The sequence below is a fragment of the Coregonus clupeaformis genome, chromosome 24, assembly GCF_020615455.1.
Source record: "Coregonus clupeaformis isolate EN_2021a chromosome 24, ASM2061545v1, whole genome shotgun sequence".
Taxonomy (NCBI): Eukaryota; Metazoa; Chordata; class Actinopteri; order Salmoniformes; family Salmonidae; genus Coregonus; species Coregonus clupeaformis.
In genome coordinates, this window is record NC_059215.1 from 38,450,544 (window position 1) to 38,468,306 (window position 17,763).

Below are 17,763 nucleotides of genomic sequence, written 5' to 3' on the forward strand. Positions count from 1 at the left end.
TATCTTTATCCACCTGTCAATAGAGAGCAATAGTAATGGCTTCTTTTTGTAGGCACTAACTACGGCATAGTTCGTTGGACAAATCCTATGGGGAAATGAATGGAGTTTTTGGAGGGTTTTTGGATAAATGCCGAAAATAAGGTCTGTGGAAAACACAGGCTTAGGAAATCTTGTAAGTTTTGTTCTATGAGATCATCTTCATCAGCTAATGTCACTTATTGTGAATTTTGAAGCATTTATTTAATTTAAAAAAGCACATAAAGCACAATAAAGGCTTCATAATTCATAAAGGTCATGTTAACTGACTGATATGATCTCATAGAACAAAATGTATAAGATCTCCTAAGCCTGTGTTAACCTCAGACCTTATGTTCTACGTTTATCCCAAAACTCTATTCTTTCCCCATTCATTTACCCCAAAGGAATGGCTGAACGAACCAGAGGTAACTCATTTCCAGGTTTTAGGACTACAAGCTGGCGAGCTCTATGGCTGTCTGGTTTCCAATCATTTCAATGTGGGGACTAGTTTTGGATGAGTTAGCCTATTTATTCTTAAAATGTTGACTTCAACTGACAGGAGAGCGAAGACCGGTCACTATAGTTATTAATGGCAAACAAAACCAACATGGGTGATTTTCAGCCACAAAGGCTATTTGAGCATGTTGTCCCTGTATAGTTTTCTACAGATGATTCATAAAACCCTGAGTCATATGTTTATCTACAGCTGTGATAAAAACCCATGTGATGAGGACCCCGATTTCTAACAAATACAAGGAGAGATTACTGTATTGTCCAACACTCCTATTCCTGTTTAATCCAGTCAGGCACAAATCTACCACAAGTATGAGGATTAACCCCTTTCCCTTCTGGAACCAATCCTATGAAAAGAGGCAGGAGTATATCACTCCAGGTCAAAACCAGACTGTGCTTGTTTCTGGTAAGGCTAGGCTATAGCCTACTACCAACGATATAGCCTATAACTGAACCAAACTGAGTAAGGCGCATGTTAGTGATTTAGTAAAGGGGAAGCAGAACCTTGCACCAGCAGCACCGTTAGCGAAGCATTACACACATCCCACGGCAGACAGGGCAGGCAGCACCGGTTGATCACAGAGAGAGCAGCTGTGGGGAGCCAGGGGCAACAGGGAGCCTGGGGTTTGATCCTCTGTCACCTCACATCTTCCTCTCGAGAACTGCACACACTGCACTGCCTGCCCTGAGAGGAACCCAACTGGGATAAATCAGGATACTACAGTGGGGCCTATGATGTGGTACCAAAACACAGTGCTTCCACCACCCTCCACAGTCAGCCAGGTGTACATAAACATTGCAGAAGTCTCCATTTATCATCATTATCATCTTCCCCAAAAGAACATCATTGCAAATGAGCATGTCCTATTTTCGTAGAGGTACTCTCGGGGAAGCACAAAACAATAGGTGATACCATGACAACAGAGCGGTAAGAGACAGATGAAATGGAGAAGAATTAGGGAGAGGCAACGGAGGAGTGGGGAGAGAGGGAAACACCCACTGCCACAGTTCTGGAACTTGACTCAGGGGAAGGACTATGCAGGCAGTCTACCCCTCCAACTGGCTGACTGACTGACTTACAGGGGTCAGTAAAAGTTGTTTTTTTGCAAGGCTTTATCCTTGTGAGGCGCTGGCTGAAGGCAGGGGATGATGAAGGCGGTTTTAATGTCCTTAACCCTTAGTCCGCTGGAAACCAGCTGCAGTCCCTTTAGGATTCAGCCAGCAAGGTTATGTTGTCTTCCCTCAAATGTTTTCTGCCAACTTCATCCACAGAAACAACTTTTGACAGCAGAAAATACCCTGTTGCCATGGTTCTGGTTGGGAAAGCATTGCACTGCCGACTGTAGTGGTAAGTTACAACTGTTGTGCATATCATTTGACAGTACAGTAGAAACCATAGCCTTCGACTTGTTGACTTATCAACATTTTGGTGTAAAAATTGGGAAGCAAAAACTTTACAGATTTGTGTGACCCTACTTTGGTGTTAGAAGTGGGATGACAGGGCATGCCTTCAACTTGTTGGTGGCGTGCCTGGGCCAAATATATTAAATGCATTATAATATTCATTGGCATGGGCATGAGGGAGTCGAAAACACAATGCGCACAGGAGTATTGTGAAGTTACAGCCTTAACACAAGTTAAGCAACTTCACAAGCTCTTGCAGTTGTGGGTTTCCTAACGTCTGCTGTTGGGACCATGTCTATGTTCCCTCAGCCCTACAGTATGTTCCCTCAAGCCTATGTTCCCTCAGTTCGTGGTCCTCTGTAGCTCAATTGGTAGAGCATGGCGCTTGTAACGCTAGGGTAGTGGGTTCGAACCCCGGGACCACCCATACGTAAAAATGTATGCACACATGACTGTAAGTCGCTTTGGATAAAAGCGTCTGCTAAATGGCATATTATTATATTATAGTTCCAGATAATTGTACATACTTGAGCCAATTATACAAATTACTTGAGTAGATCAAATCAAATGTTATTTGTCACAGCGCCGAATACAACGTGTGTAGACTTAACCGTGAAATGCTTGCTTACGAGCGCTTCCCAACAATGCAGAGTTAAAAATAAATAAAAAATAGTAACACAAGAGGAATAAAATACACAAGAATGGAGCTACAGTGAGGGAAAAAAGTATTTGATCCCCTGCTGATTTTGTACGTTTGCCCACTGACAAAGAAATGATCAGTCTATAATTTTAATGGTAGGTTTAAATGGTAGAGACAGAATAACAACAACAAAATCCAGAAAAACGCATGTCAAAAATGTTATAAATTGATTTGCATTTTAATGCGGGAAATAAGTATTTGACCCCCTCTCAATCAGAAAGATTTCTGGCTCCCAGGTGTCTTTTATACCGGTAACGAGCTGAGATTAGGAGCACACTCTTAAAGGGAGTGCTCCTAATCTCAGCTTGTTACCTGTATAAAAGACACCTGTCCACAGACGCAATCAATCAATCAGATTCCAAACTCTCCACCATGGCCAAGACCAAAGAGCCCTCCAAGGATGTCACGGACAAGATTGTAGACCTACACAAGGCTGGAATGGGCTACAAGACCATCGCCAAGCAGCTTGGTGAGAAGGTGACAACAGTTGGTGCGATTATTCGCAAATGGAAGAAACACAAAGAACTGTCAATCTCCCTCGGCTCCATGCAAGATCTCACCTCGTGGAGTTGCAATGATCATGAGAACGGTGAGGAATCAGCCCAGAACTACACGGGAGGATCTTGTCAATGATCTCAAGGCAGCTGGGACCATAGTCACCAAGAAAACAATTGGTAACACACTATGCCGTGAAGGACTGAAATCCTGCAGCGCCCGCAAGGTCCCCCTGCTCAAGAAAGCACATATACATGCCCGTCTGAAGTTTGCCAATGAACATCTGAATGATTCAGAGGAGAACTGGGTGAAAGTGTTGTGGTCAGATGAGACCAAAATCGAGCTCTTTGGCATCAACTCAACTCGCCGTGTTTGGAGGAGGAGGAATGCTGCCTATGACCCCAAGAACACCATCCCCACCGTCAAACAGGGAGGTGGAAACATTATGCTTTGGGGTGTTTTTCTGCTAAGGGGACAGGACAACTTCACCGCATCAAAGGGATGATGGACGGGGCCATGTACCGTCAATTCTTGGGTGAGAACCTCCTTCCCTCAGCCAGGGCATTGAAAATGGGTAGTGGATGGGTATTCCAGCATGACAATGACCCAAAACACACAGCCAAGGCAACAAAGGAGTGGCTCAAGAAGAAGCACATTAAGGTCCTGGAGTGGAACGTCAGCCTCGAAACCTTAATGACTTGGAGAAGATCTGCAAAGAGGAGTGGGACAAAATCCCTCCTGAGATGTGTGCAAACCTGGTGGCCAACTACAAGAAACGTCTGACCTCTGTGATTGCCAACAAGGGTTTTGCCACCAAGTACTAAGTCATGTTTTGCAGAGGGGTCAAATACTTATTTCCCTCATTAAAATGCAAATCAATTTATAACATTTTTGACATTTTTTTGTTATTATTCTGTCTCTCACTGTTCAAATAAACCTACCATTAAAATTATAGACTGATCATTTCTTTGTCAGTGGGCAAACGTACAAAATCAGCAGGGGATCGGATCAAATTCTTTTTTCCCTCACTGTATATACATGGAGTACCAGTACCAGATCAATGTACAGGGGTATGAGGTATTTGAGGTATATATGTACATGAAAGCAGGGTAAAGTGACTAAGCATCAGGATATATAATAATAAGAGTAAAGAACAGAGTAGCAGCAGCATATGATTAGTGTAAAAGTGTGTGTGTATGTGTGTGTGTGTGCGTGTGTTTGTGTTGTGTTGGTGTGTGTATGTGTTGTCGGTATGCGTGTGTGTGTTATGCGTGTGTGTTCTTACGTAGTGTATGTGAATGTGTGTGGGTTTTGTGTGAGTGTCAGTGTAGTGTGTGTGAGTGTGTATATATAGTAGGTGCTGAGATACTATATTTTTTCTCAGAAAATGCTATTCAGGTCTTTGGTATATGGACAAAAGTTCAAGGTCATAGTGATTGAACATAATTCAGTAGGTCCCATATATACCCTTATATATTCATGCAGAAGATGCTGAAATAATCAGCCTTTTCTGCCTTATAATAAGCATTTGTGCTAAATAAGAGCTGCACATTGCTGTAGTTTTTAGCTTGTGTTCATAGCGTATATACTATACTGTATTTGGATTGTGTAAATTCTGCTTCCATATATTTTGCCGTTATTTTCTGTTTATTTTCTGTCTATATATTATGTTTATTGTAGAAGCACCATTTCACAAAGTCAATTCCTGTATGCAAATGTGTTTGGCGAATAAAGGTGATTCTGATTCTTGATTGAAATTGGTTCAGAGGGTAATAGGCCATATAATTGTACATATTTGAGCCAATTATACAAATTACTTGAGTAGATCAAATCAAATCAAATGTTATTTGTCACAGCGCCGAATACAACGGGTGTAGACTTAACCGTGAAATGCTTGCATACGAGCTCTTCCCAACGATGCAGAGTTAAAAATAAATACAAAATAGTAACACAAGAGGAATAAAATACACAAGAATGGAGCTATATACAGGGAGTACCAGTACCAGATCAATGTGGAGGGGTATGAGGTATTTGAGGTAGGTACAGTGCCTTGCAAAAGTATTCATCCCCCTTTTTCCTATTTTGTTGCATTACAACCTGTAATTTAAATAGATTTTTATTTGGATTTCATGTAATGGACATACACAAAATAGTCCAAATTGGTGAAGTGAAATGAAAAAAATAACTTGTTTCAAAAAATTCAAAGAAATGTATGACGGAAAAGTGGTGTGTGCATATGTATTCACCCCCTTTGCTATGAAGCCCCTAAATAAGATCTGGTGCAACCAATTACCTTCAGAAGTCACATAAATATGTCACAAGCCGTGCTAGAACTCCGGTCTCAGATGTGGAGAGCTGGGGGTAATACCCCTTAGCCACAGAGGAGGTGTAGTAGGACCCAAATGAAACACCCAAGGCAATACTCCAGGCCAGTAGATTTAATGTAAAAACAAAGGTTCTTCGCCATTCACAAATAGTCCAACAAAAGTTCTTCTCAGAAAGAGGTATGTTAACAAAACAGGAGGCAAAACAAAATAACTCCACGAGGGGAGAAAAACAAACTAAAGATAACTTAGAAAACCTTACTTGGAAAGACACGGTGGAACAAAGCAGGAGACACATAGCCAGGACTCAATAACCAAGTGAGAAACAAGGGGAAAACACACAGCTAAAATACACAAGGGGAAACAAGGCACAGGTGACCTGGATCAAGCTAATTAGGCCACACGAGGAAGAACTAAGGCAGAGGGGAACACAGATGACCTCTAGAGGCCCGGAGACAAACAGGAGGCAGGAAGCTGACAGGACCCCCTCCTCTAGGAACGACTCCTGACGTTCCTTCCAGAACACCCCGGCCCCAGGGTGCGAAAATCTCGGATCAAACCTGGGTCCAGGATGTCCCTGGCTGGAACCCAGGAGCGCTCCTCTGGCCCGTAGCCCTCCCAGTCCACCAGATACTGCAGAGAGTTCTGGACCCTCCGGGAGTCCAGTATCCGGCGGACTGTGTAGGCTGGCTGGCCGTCAATGATCCTGGGAGGTGGCGGGGGTCTGCGTGGGGGGGCAAAAGGAGAAGACAAGACAGGTTTAAGGAGTGAAACATGGAAAGTGGGGTTAACTCTAAGGGAGCGAGGCAGAACCAAACGATACGAAACAGGGTTAACCTTTCTAGCAATGCGGAAAGGGCCGATGTATCTCTGGGAAAGCTTCTTGGATTCGACCCGGAGGGGCAGGTTCTTAGTGGCCAACCAAACTCTCTGACCAGCTCGGAAACTAGGGGCCGTCCGGCGGTGTCGATTAGCCTGACTTTGGTATCTCTGGGAGGTCCGAAGGAGGATACACCTGGCCTTCTTCCAGGTCCGCCTACAGCGTTGGACAAAGCGCTGGGCCGAGGGAACACCAACTTGCGCCTCTTCCTCTGGAAATAATGGAGGGTTGTAACCGAACTGGCATTCGAAGGGGGGACAATCCGGTGGCTGAAGACTGGAGGGTGTTGTGGGCATATTCAGCCCAAATGATATAGGTGGCCCAAGACGTGGGATTACTGGCCGCCATACACCGCAGGGTGGTCTCCAGATCCTGATTAATCCGTTCCGTTTGGCCATTAGACTCTGGATGGAACCCTGACGATAGGCTGGCTGTGGCCCCAATAAGCCTGCAGAAGGCCCCCCAAAACCGGGACGGAATTGGGGACCTCGGTCAGAGACCACGTCCAGGGGAATGCCAAATATCCGGAAGACATGGTTCATGAGGAGCTCAGCAGTCTCCTTAGCCGAGGGCAGCTTGGGCAGGGGAATAAACCGGGCAGCCTTAGAGAACCGGTCAACGATCACTAGGATGACGGTGTTGCCCTGGGATGGAGGAAGTCCCGTAACAAAGTCCAGAGAAAGGTGTGACCATGGCCTTCGAGGAATAGGTAAGGGATGGAGCAGTCCCTGGGGTCGCTGGCGCGTCGACTTTCCCTGGTTGCACACCGGGCAGGCCTCAACATAGACCTGTACGTCCTTCTTGATGGACGGCCACCAAAACCGCCGTCGGAGGAATTTCAGTGTGCGAGCACTGCCTGGATGGCATGTCAAGGGCGACTCATGACCCCACTGCAAGATGCGGGCCCGAACAGAGAGAGGAACGTACAGGCGACCGGCAGGACCACCGCCTGGATCGGGCTCATGGACAAGGGCTTCTCGTACCCCTCTTTCTAGTTCCCACTGAAGAGGTGCGACGATCCTAGACCTCGGAATAATCGATGCCAAGGGCTTCTCTTGTACCTCGGGAGAATAGGCTCGAGACAGGGCATCCGGCTTGACGTTCTTGGTGCCAGGTCGGTAAGACAGGAGGAACTGGAATCGATTAAAGAAAAGGGACCATCGTGCTTGCCGAGGGTTCATCCGCTTAGCCTGTTGGAGATATTCCAGGTTCTTGTGGTCTGTGAGAACCTGGAACGGGTGCTGAGCCCCCTCAAGCCAATGGCGCCACTCTTCCAAGGCCAGTTTTACTGCAAGCAACTCTAGATCCCCCACGTGGTAGTTGCGCTCGGCCTCAGACAGGCGGCGAGACATGAAGGCACAAGGGTGTAATCTCCCATCCTCACCCCTCTGTGACAGGACGGCTCCCACCCCCACCTCTGAGGCGTCCACCTCCACCACGAAAGGTCTTTCTGGGTCAGGAGTCACCAGAATCGGAGCAGACGTGAAGCGGCGCTTGAGATCCTCGAAGGCCCCTGCTGCTTCCGGACCCCAGTGAACCTTGGTCCCTCCTCCCTTGGTAAGCGTCGTCAAGGGGGCTACCACTGAGCTGAAATTCTTGATGAACTTCCGATAGAAGTTAGAAAAGCCAATGAACCGTTGAACCTCCTTGACCGTGGCAGGTGTGGGCCAGCTGCGGACCGCTTCGACCTTCTTGGGATCCATCTCTAGGTGCCCGGGAGTGACAATAAACCCGAGAAACTGAGTCTGAGAAACATGAAATTCACACTTCTCAGGTTTAACATAGAGGTGATTGTCAAGGAGCCTCTGGAGAACCCGGCTAACATGCCCCTCATGCTCCTTCAGTGACCTCGAGAAGATGAGGATATCGTCCAGGTACACGAAGACGAACAGATTAAGCATATCCCGGAGAACATCATTAATCAGGGCTTGGAATACTGCGGGGGGCATTGGTGAGCCCGAACGGCATCACCCGATATTCATAGTGCCCCGTGGGCGTGTTGAACGCCGTCTTCCATTCCTCACCTTGCCGGATCCGCACGAGATGGTAAGCATTGCGGAGATCCAGTTTAGAAAAAATGGAAGCCCCTTGAAGCAGCTCAAAAGCAGTGGCCATGAGAGGAAGAGGATATCGATTCCGAACCGTGATCTTGTTGAGTCCCCGGTAATCAATACAAGGCCTAAGACCCCCGTCCTTCTTTTCAACAAAAAAGAAGCCCGCCCCAGCCGGGGAAGTAGAGGCATGGATGAGGCCGGCTGCCAAGGACTCCTTAATGTAGGTGTCCATAGCTGCGTGCTCGGGGGAGGACAAGGAAAAGATCCGACCTCTAGGAGGGCAGCACCCAGGGAGTAGATCAATGGCACAGTCATACGTGCGATGAGGCGGTAAGGAAGTAGCCCGGGCCTTGCTGAACACAGCCTTGAACCGATGGTAAACACTGGGGACTAGGGAGACGTCAACAGACTCTTGAAACTGGGTACTAGGGGCTGAGGGACTCTGAAGCATGCAGGTGAGTTGGCAAGTGGGACCCCAGCTTAGAATGGTGCCAGTAGGCCAGTCGATCTGGGGATTATGTCTGCATAGCCAAGGGTGACCCAGGATAATAGGATACTCGGGAGAGTCAATGAGATAGAAGGTTTCCTCCTGCTGGTGTTGAGAGATGGTAAGTCGCAGGGACTGAGTCGCCTCTGTAACCTTTCCTGGTTCCAGAGGTCTGCCATCTAAGGCTGTAACTGCCTGGGGATGAGGAAGTAGTTGGGTAGGGATCTTAAGTTCCTTAGCCAAGGTTACATCCAGGAAATCACCTGCGGCACCGGAATCGATCATAGCCTGGACCCGATGCTGGTGGCCCTCCCAGGACAGAGTGGCTGGAATAGCCAGGACAGCGTTAGTAGGAGGAGCTCTAATTCTCCCCATCACAGCCCTCCTGTAGCTGGGCGGGGACTGGCGTTTCCCGAAAGCTCGGGGCAAGTGGATCGGAAGTGGCCGGCAACCCCGCAGTAGAGGCACCGACGCTCCCTCATGCGACGTTCCCTTTCATTGGGAGAAAGCCTGGAACGGCCTAACTGCATGCTCTCCGGGGAATCCTGGAGCAGTTCAGGAGCCGGGGAAGCTCTGAATGACGGAGTCCAAACAGGAGAAACAGAGCTGCTCCGAGGAACTTGGGACTGAGACACCTGGCGGCGAGCCGTTCTCCGCTCTCTTAGACGATTGTCCAGGCGGATGGCCAAGGCTATGAGGGACTCGAGATCTCCAGCTGGTTCTCGGGTGGCTAACTCATCTTGAAGGGGCTCAGATAACCCTCCCTGAAAGCAGACCCTCAGCGCTTCATCATTCCATCCGCTCCTTGCTGCTATGGTCCGAAAATCAATGGCGAAATCTGCCGTGCTTCGGGAGCCCTGACGGAGAGACAGTAGGCGCTTGGAAGCCTCCCGCCCACTGACAGGATGATCGAACACCCGCTTGAACTCTTCTACAAATGCAGCGTGGGAATCACAACAGGCCTCCTGGGACTGCCACACCGCAGAGGCCCAGGCAAGCGCCTTGTCTGAAAGAAGGGTAATGATGTAGGCAATCTTGGAACGGTCTGTGGGAAAACTTGAGGATTGGAGCTCGAAGGTGAGGGAGCATTGGGTGAGGAAACCCTGGCAAGAGCTTGGATCCCCAGAAAAGGGCTTGGGAGGTGGTAGTCGGGGCTCCGCCAACCGAGAAGGCCTGTCGTCACTGGGAGGTGACCTGGGGGAAGGGAGAGGACCAAGGAGGCGTTCAAAGAGCTGATGAAGGGAACTCATCATTTCGGCCAGGAGTTGAGAATGTCTAGCCATCAGCTCCTCTTGTCGGCTGAGAACGGCTTCATGGCGCTGGAAAGAAGCCTCATGTCGAGTGATCACCGCCAACAGGTCCTGGGAACTGAGTGTTTCTGGGTCCATGATTGACTTGGTTATTCTGTCACAAGCCGTGCTAGAACTCCGGTCTCAGATGTGGAGAGCTGGGGGTAATACCCCTTAGCCACAGAGGAGGTGTAGTAGGACCCAAATGAAACACCCAAGGCAATACTCCAGGCCAGTAGATGTAATGTAAAAACAAAGGTTCTTCGCCATTCACAAATAGTCCAACAAAAGTTCTTCTCAGAAAGAGGTATGTTAACAAAACAGGAGGCAAAACAAAATAACTCCACGAGGGGAGAAAAACAAACTAAAGATAACTTAGAAAACCTTACTTGGAAAGACACGGTGGAACAAAGCAGGAGACACATAGCCAGGACTCAATAACCAAGTGAGAAACAAGGGGAAAACACACAGCTAAAATACACAAGGGGAAACAAGGCACAGGTGACCTGGATCAAGCTAATTAGGACACACGAGGAAGAACTAAGGCAGAGGGGAACACAGATGACCTCTAGAGGCCCGGAGACAAACAGGAGGCAGGAAGCTGACAAAATAGTTAAATAAAGTCCACCTGTGTGCAATCTAAGTGTCACATGATCTGTCACATGATCTCAGTATGTATACACCTGTTCTGAAAGGCCCCAGAGTCTGCAACACCCCTAAGCAAGGGGCACCACCAAGCAAGCGGCACCATGAAGACCAAGGAGCTCTCCAAACAGGTCAGGGACAAAGTTGTGGAGAAGTACAGATCAGGGTTGGGTTATAAAAAAATATCCGAAACTTTGAACATCCCACAGAGCACCATTAAATCCATTATAAAATGTTTTAAAGAATATGGCACCACCACAGACCTGCCAAGAGAGGGCCGCCCACCAAAACTCACGGACCAGGCAAGGCGGGCATTAATCAGAGAGGCAACAAAGAGACCAAAGATAACCCTGAAGGAGCTGCAAAGCTCCACAGCGGCATTTGGAGTATCTGTCCATAGGACCACTTTAAGCCGTACACTCCACAGAGCTGGGCTTTATGGAAGAGTGGCCAGAAAAAAGCCATTGCTTAAAGAAAAAAATAAGCAAACACGTTTGGTGTTCGCCAAAAGACATGTGGGAGACTCCCCAAACATATGGAAGAAGGTACTCTTGTCAGATGAGACTAAAATTTAGCTTTTTGGCCATCAAGGAAAACGCTATGTCTGGGGCAAACCCAACAGCTCTCATCACCCCGAGAACACCATCCCCACAGTGAAGCATGGTGGTGGCAGCATCATGCTGTGGGGATGTTTTTCATCGTCAGGGACTGGGAAACTGGTCAGAATTGAAGGAATGATGGCTGGTGCTAAATACAGGGAAATTCTTGAGGGAAACCTGTTTCAGTCTTCCAGAGATTTGAGACTGGGATGGAGGTTCACCTTCCAGCATGACAATGACCCTAAGCATACTGCTAAAGCAACACTCGAGTGGTTTAAGGGGAAACATTTAAATGTCTTGGAATGGCCTAGTCAAAGCCCAGACCTCAATCCAATTGAGAATCTGTGGTATGACTTAAAGATTGCTGTACACCAGCGGAACCCATCCAACTTGAAGGAGCAGGAGCAGTTTTGCCTTGAAGAATGGGCAAAAATCCCAGTGGCTAGATGTGCCAAGCTTATAGCGATATACCCCAAGAGACTTGCAGCTGTAATTGCTGCAAAAGGTGGCTCTATAAAGTATTGACTTTGGGGGGTGAATAGTTCAAGTTTTCTGTTTTTTTGTCTTATTTCTTGTTTGTTTCACAAAAAAATATATTTTGCATCTTCAAAGTGGTAGGCATGTTGTGTAAATCAAATGATACAAACCCCCAAAAAATCAATTTTAATTCCAGGTTGTAAGGCAACAAAATATGAAAAATGCCAAGGGGGTGAATACTTTCGCAAGCCACTGTATGTACATGAAAGCAGGGTAAAGTGACTAAGCATCAGGATATATAATAATAAGAGTAAAGAACAGAGTAGCAGCAGCATATGATTAGTGTAAAAGTGTGTGTGTGTGTGTGTGTGTGTTTGTGTTGTGTTGGTGTGTGTGTGCTTATGTAGTGCATGTGAATGTGTGTGTGTGAGTGTCAGTGTAGTGTGTGTGTGTGAGTGTGTATATATAGTAGGTGCTGAGATACTATTGTTTTTCTCAGAAAATGCTATTCAGGTCGTTGGTATATTGACAAAAGTTCAAGGTTGAACATAATTCAGTAGGTCCCATATATACCCTTACATATTCATGTAGATGATACTGAAATAATCAGCCTTTTCTGCCTTATAATAAGCATTTGTGCCAAATAAGAGCTGCACGTTGCTGTAGTTTTTAGCTTGTGTTCATAGCGTACATACTATACTGTATTTGGATTTCTATTTCTTTTCTGTCTATATATTCAGTTTATTTTAGAAGCACCATTTCACAAAGTCAATTCCTGTATGCAAATGTATTTGGCGAATAAAGGTGATTCTGATTCTTGATTGAAATTGGTTCAGTGGGTAAGTAAGGGGCTGAGGGAACATAGCGTTGAGGGACCGTGGGGCCGAGGGAACATAGTGCTGAGGGAACATATTAGTTCTGAAGAAACATAGTACTGAGGGAACATGCTTTTTTATCAGTATCTCAGAGTATCCTCTTTATAAGATAGCCAGATAGCTAGCTATCTATTTAGCTATCCAGCAAGCTAATTGACCAGATATGCAAACGTTAGCTGTCAAATGTTGGCAAGCTAACGCTCTCCTACCTACCTCCATTCACTTACCGTAAATACCGTGGCTCGGCTACTTTGATGCAATAATAATGTCGACAGAGCTTGCAAACGCTACCCCAGATATAAATATAAAAGCTAACGGGTATTAACGTTTGAATTTTTATCCTTTTTTAAAAAGTAGCTAGCTAGGTCTTTTAAGTAACGGCTAGCTGGCCATCAGGGGGAACCGTCCAGGGAAAGTGTTACCGTCCAGGGAAAGTGTTACCATAGTAACATTGAACCTAGAAATTGAACTTCTGCTGTAACATGAACTGCTACATTATTTGAAATGTCTCTGGATGATCCTGCCCAGGCTTGTAAATTTCTCGCCGGCCAGGTAACTAGGAAGATATAATACACAAAGCAAATTGCTGTACAGTATTATTCTGAAGTGATTACTGTATTAATGCAGATGAGCACGCCGCGCGCGCCACATTGGTGCGGGATTGTACTGTGCTTGGTCATTCTGCATCCCACAGAGAACAATGTGACATATAGAATGGCCTGCGACGATACACAGTATACGTAAATATGCACTTTAACAGTATGCTGTTGCTGCATAGCGTACATCTAAAGAATATGATGAATTATCACTAGGACAATTTATAAAACACTATTATGTTAATGAATTAAAGCAATCATTGCATATTGTTTAATTGGATAATAAGGATGGATAATAACACATTTAGTGCGATGTTAGATGTCAGGTGCAGTACCTTCTTGGAATAAATGTTTGATATTTACATTATATTGGAATGGTAGGCTATTATACTACATTTTAAGTTGTGAGATAATCGAATAGATTGTTCACTTCTACAGCACACTATTCGCTATAATAAATGCATTGATACAAAATATAGCCTAGGGTTTATCAAAAGGCTATAAGGCCTAATGGTATTATAGAAAAATAAATGTATAAAGCATTTTTATCAGCTATTAATTGTTTTGAAATTATTATCTATTTGCGTATGAATAAAGAGAAAAGGGGAGGTGTAATTGCCACAACATTGTTTCCCACAGCTGGCGAAAATAGCTTCTACATAGCGCACAGCTGAGCAGAGGAAAATAACAACACAACCATGTCATGTGAAAGAAATGCTTACCTTCACTTCTGATGGTGAATTTTCAAGTGTGAATGTCAAACCCCTCTATAATTGCCTCCCCCTTGCCGGTCTCTTTATTCGCTTTTAATTCTAAAGACAATGTCCTGCTATGGGAGCAAGTACAGGACCCTCCGAGACTCTCACTGGCAACCAGCCCCAAAGATGGAGGCGTGGCTGCGATAACCGACGTCACACCTCGTGCCAAAGAGGAACTGTACAGTGCTATACAGTGGGTTCACTAAATCCATTTAAATTGCCATTGGCTTCTTTATAAAGCCTTTACCACCGTCCCCCTGCTTTGCCTTTCCTATCTCTCCTCTTCCCTTTGTTAATTCCCACGTTGGAGTACAGAACATGGCTTTGTTTCTTTCTCTACAAATGCCCATACTTGACTTTTCATGCTATCTTTTCACTCTCATGTTTTCATTGACAGGAAAGTAAAATTAAAATGTGGATTAATAATGTACTTAGCCAAAGAGTAGGCCTATTAGTCCGGCAGTCTTTGGGCAGTATATCAAAAACAATCATAAAAGGAATAACTGGTTAAACCTTTGGGAATCTTTTCACAATCTCTAAATACTGATACATGTTTATAATAAATAGGCTTGACTATTTTTTTACTTGCTCTCGAATGAAGCATTACCACAGAAATATGTAATTGATATATCAAAATAACAAATTCTGTAGACAAATAAGTGAGCAATCCACAAAGTATCAATAGCCTACAGTAACATACACAAAGGATGCATTTATTAAAGAAATATCTATGCCTCAAGGTTTGACCACACAATAGCCATCTTTCATTCTGAAGGACTTTTTAGTAATGGAGTAAAAAGGTCTCAAAAGTCAAACTTGAAAAAAATATTTATACTATATCCACGTGAGTCCCTTTAAAGGGAGTCAACAGATGCTTTGTGTGTCAATAAACTGGATTTACGCCCTCTGAGATAGATTCATGGGGAACTTTTGCCACCTACAGGCGAAACTTGGAAAGTGAAGAGCAAGAGATTTGTCTGGATCCAATGTGGTTGTCTTATAATACATGAACCAGTAACACAAACATCTCATAGCATGTTAAATATTGATATGAGTGTAGTCCCTTGAAATGGTCCATACCACTATATATTACAGCAGGTGCTTCTGTGCATCTCCAATCCCTATAGTTATATTGACCAAGACAATACATTGATTAGAAGCTGCGTTCTCCCCACTATAAAACTCATATAGGTTAGAAAGAGAAGTTCTACATTTGCCATATGTGTGTCTGCCCACAGCCTGTCTTTTTCAATATGCAAATTGACTGCTTTTTGTTCATCATCATTATCGTGAGGTGGGGGTGTTACTCCTCATTTTATAAACTAGTCTTTACTTTAACTGATATCTTATGTGGTGTCTTCCTTTAGCCCTCTAGTAATTATAGCCTACCTACCCCCACCTATCTGTCTCCCCTGCCACTTCCCACCCCCCCAAAATAAATGAGTTTTCTCAAGAGAAGAAAGAATAAATGGGAAAAGGGCCCATAAACGATAATGAACCATCCCTCTTTAATTCTCTCCCCATTTTCACCCCTCCTCCTCCTCTTTTCCCCTCAATGTGCGGTCAGAGCCACCGCCCAGTGTCTACAGACTGCAGGAAGGATGCTTGGTAATTTCCTCCTTTATTGAATTGGGCTGGACATGCATGTTCTGATGGGTCTCTCTCTCTCTCTCTCTCTCTCTCTCTCTCTCTCTCTCTCTCTCTCTCTCTCTCTCTCTCTCTCTCTCTCTCTCTCTCTCTCTCTCTCTCTCTCTCTCTCTCTCTCTCTCTCTCTCTCTCTCTCTCTCTCTCTCTCTCTCTCTCTCTCTCTCTCTCTCTCTCTCTCTCTCTCTCTCTCTCTCTCTCTCTCTCTCCCTCCCTCCCTCCCTCCTCCCTCCCTCCCTCCCTCCCTCCCTCCCTCCCTCCCTCCAAGGACCCCATGAAAACACACAAACAAAAGCTTTCACAGAGTGGTCATTCATTGATTGCCCTGCTCAGTGCCCTCTGACACCCTGGCGTCTGCCCCTCACCCACACAATCCAAGCCCTACCTGCCCTGTGCACCCTTTTTTCAAAGGTGAGTCATTGTTCCTCATTTCCTGCCTCGGGTGAGTCGCTGCTGAAAATCTTTCTGTCTCCAGCTAAAAGCCAGAATTAGACTAGAAACTGAATCTCAAGCACTTAGGTGCCAAAAACCCTGCAGAGCATCTTGCTCAAGCTTATGCATGCCTATTCTTAAATGAAAAACTTGACAGTGTAAAATCACGTCTTAGAGCCAGATATAATCTGTAGATAATAAAACCAGTTAGAGGTTTCTCCAGTGCTACTTCTGTTCGTTTACAAGGCAAATGGCAGTGTCCAGCCGACAATATTGGCACTCCTCTGCAAATTGTCACTCCACTAATTTTCTCGCAGGTTGGCATTTATTGTCATGAATCTTGCCCCCGTGGCAGCTCTGCAGAGTGGTCACTAGTTGGCACAGCCACAAAGTCATAAAATCTTATTTTAAACCTAACCCTAACCACACTGCTAAACCTAATGCCTAACCACAAAAAAAGTATTCATTAATTTTTACGATATTGACAATTCTGACTTTGCAGCTGGCCCATCTAGCGGAGATTGCTTTGTTCTGCCTCCAGGGCAAGATTCATGACAATAAACATCAACCTGCGCTTTTCTCACACCTCAGTTAATTAGACTGCCGCTTAGAGGCTTTGTTAATTGGAATGAGCTGTACCCCATTCCCTCCTTGGTTATCATACCAGACACACACGTACACTTACACACACTTACATTCATGTACACACTTTCATTGGTGCACACACACACATGCGCGCACATGCACACACATATTCTCGCGAGCACGCACATACACCCACAATTTCCTATGTGTGCCTGATTGGCAGTCCTGAATGATTCTGTCTATTCTCTTGTACCGATAGCCAACCTGTCATTGGGGATGGAAGGTAGGGGGCTGTCGAGGGAGGGGGGTAGTGTGTGTGTGTGGCACACATAGAGCCTGATAGAAAGGACAGTGAAGACGGCCACTTCTATCCAACCCTCACCTATTCTGGACAACAGAATGTACAGGCTCTTACCTGCTCATTGGTACTCATACACTGAAGTTTCATCTGCTTCAGATAGGTGGTGGTCAGCGGCATGTTGTAGTCGATGAGATCCGGCACCAGTGATGTCGGTCTGTCATTCTCTGTGAAGATTAAACACACACAAAGTATTATGACTCTCAATCTCCCATAACTCAACGTTACTTTCATAACCCTGGTTCTCTGATAACAGGAGTGAGATGTATAACATATGGGGATTCGATGGAGGCGGATCACTACGAAGAACCAATCACACAATGTCTGTCGGAGACAAACAGGTCGAGTGGCGAATGAGGTGAGACGCCACTCGCCCGTCCTCTGGTCATTCTCAAGTATGCCTCTATTCCTTGCGCTCTCGCAAGCAGGGAAATGCGGTGATGCATCTCACTCGTATTTTCAGAGGACCGGGGTTCCGAAAGTAACCTTGAGTTCTCTTTCAAATACTAATTTCAATGTATCACACATGGGGATATGGCTAACTCACGTATTGCAGACATGCTCTCCGAAGCCCCGAAGCCAGGGTAGTCCCAACAGCATCACCCCTAAGAGGCTCCGACACTGAGGACA

The 17,763-nt window shown here is 45.6% G+C and overlaps 1 protein-coding gene across 2 annotated transcripts in view; it reads right to left on the minus strand.

The window, feature by feature from the left end:
- LOC121538177 (nucleolar protein 4-like) overlaps positions 1-17,763 on the minus strand; it is a 177,620-nt gene that overhangs the window by 95,042 nt on the left and 64,815 nt on the right. For both annotated transcript variants that reach the window (XM_041845985.2, XM_041845984.2), the window contains exon 4: positions 17,191-17,300. In XM_041845985.2, coding sequence (XP_041701919.1) covers positions 17,191-17,300 — 110 coding nt within the window. The remainder of the gene's footprint in view (positions 1-17,190; positions 17,301-17,763) is intronic.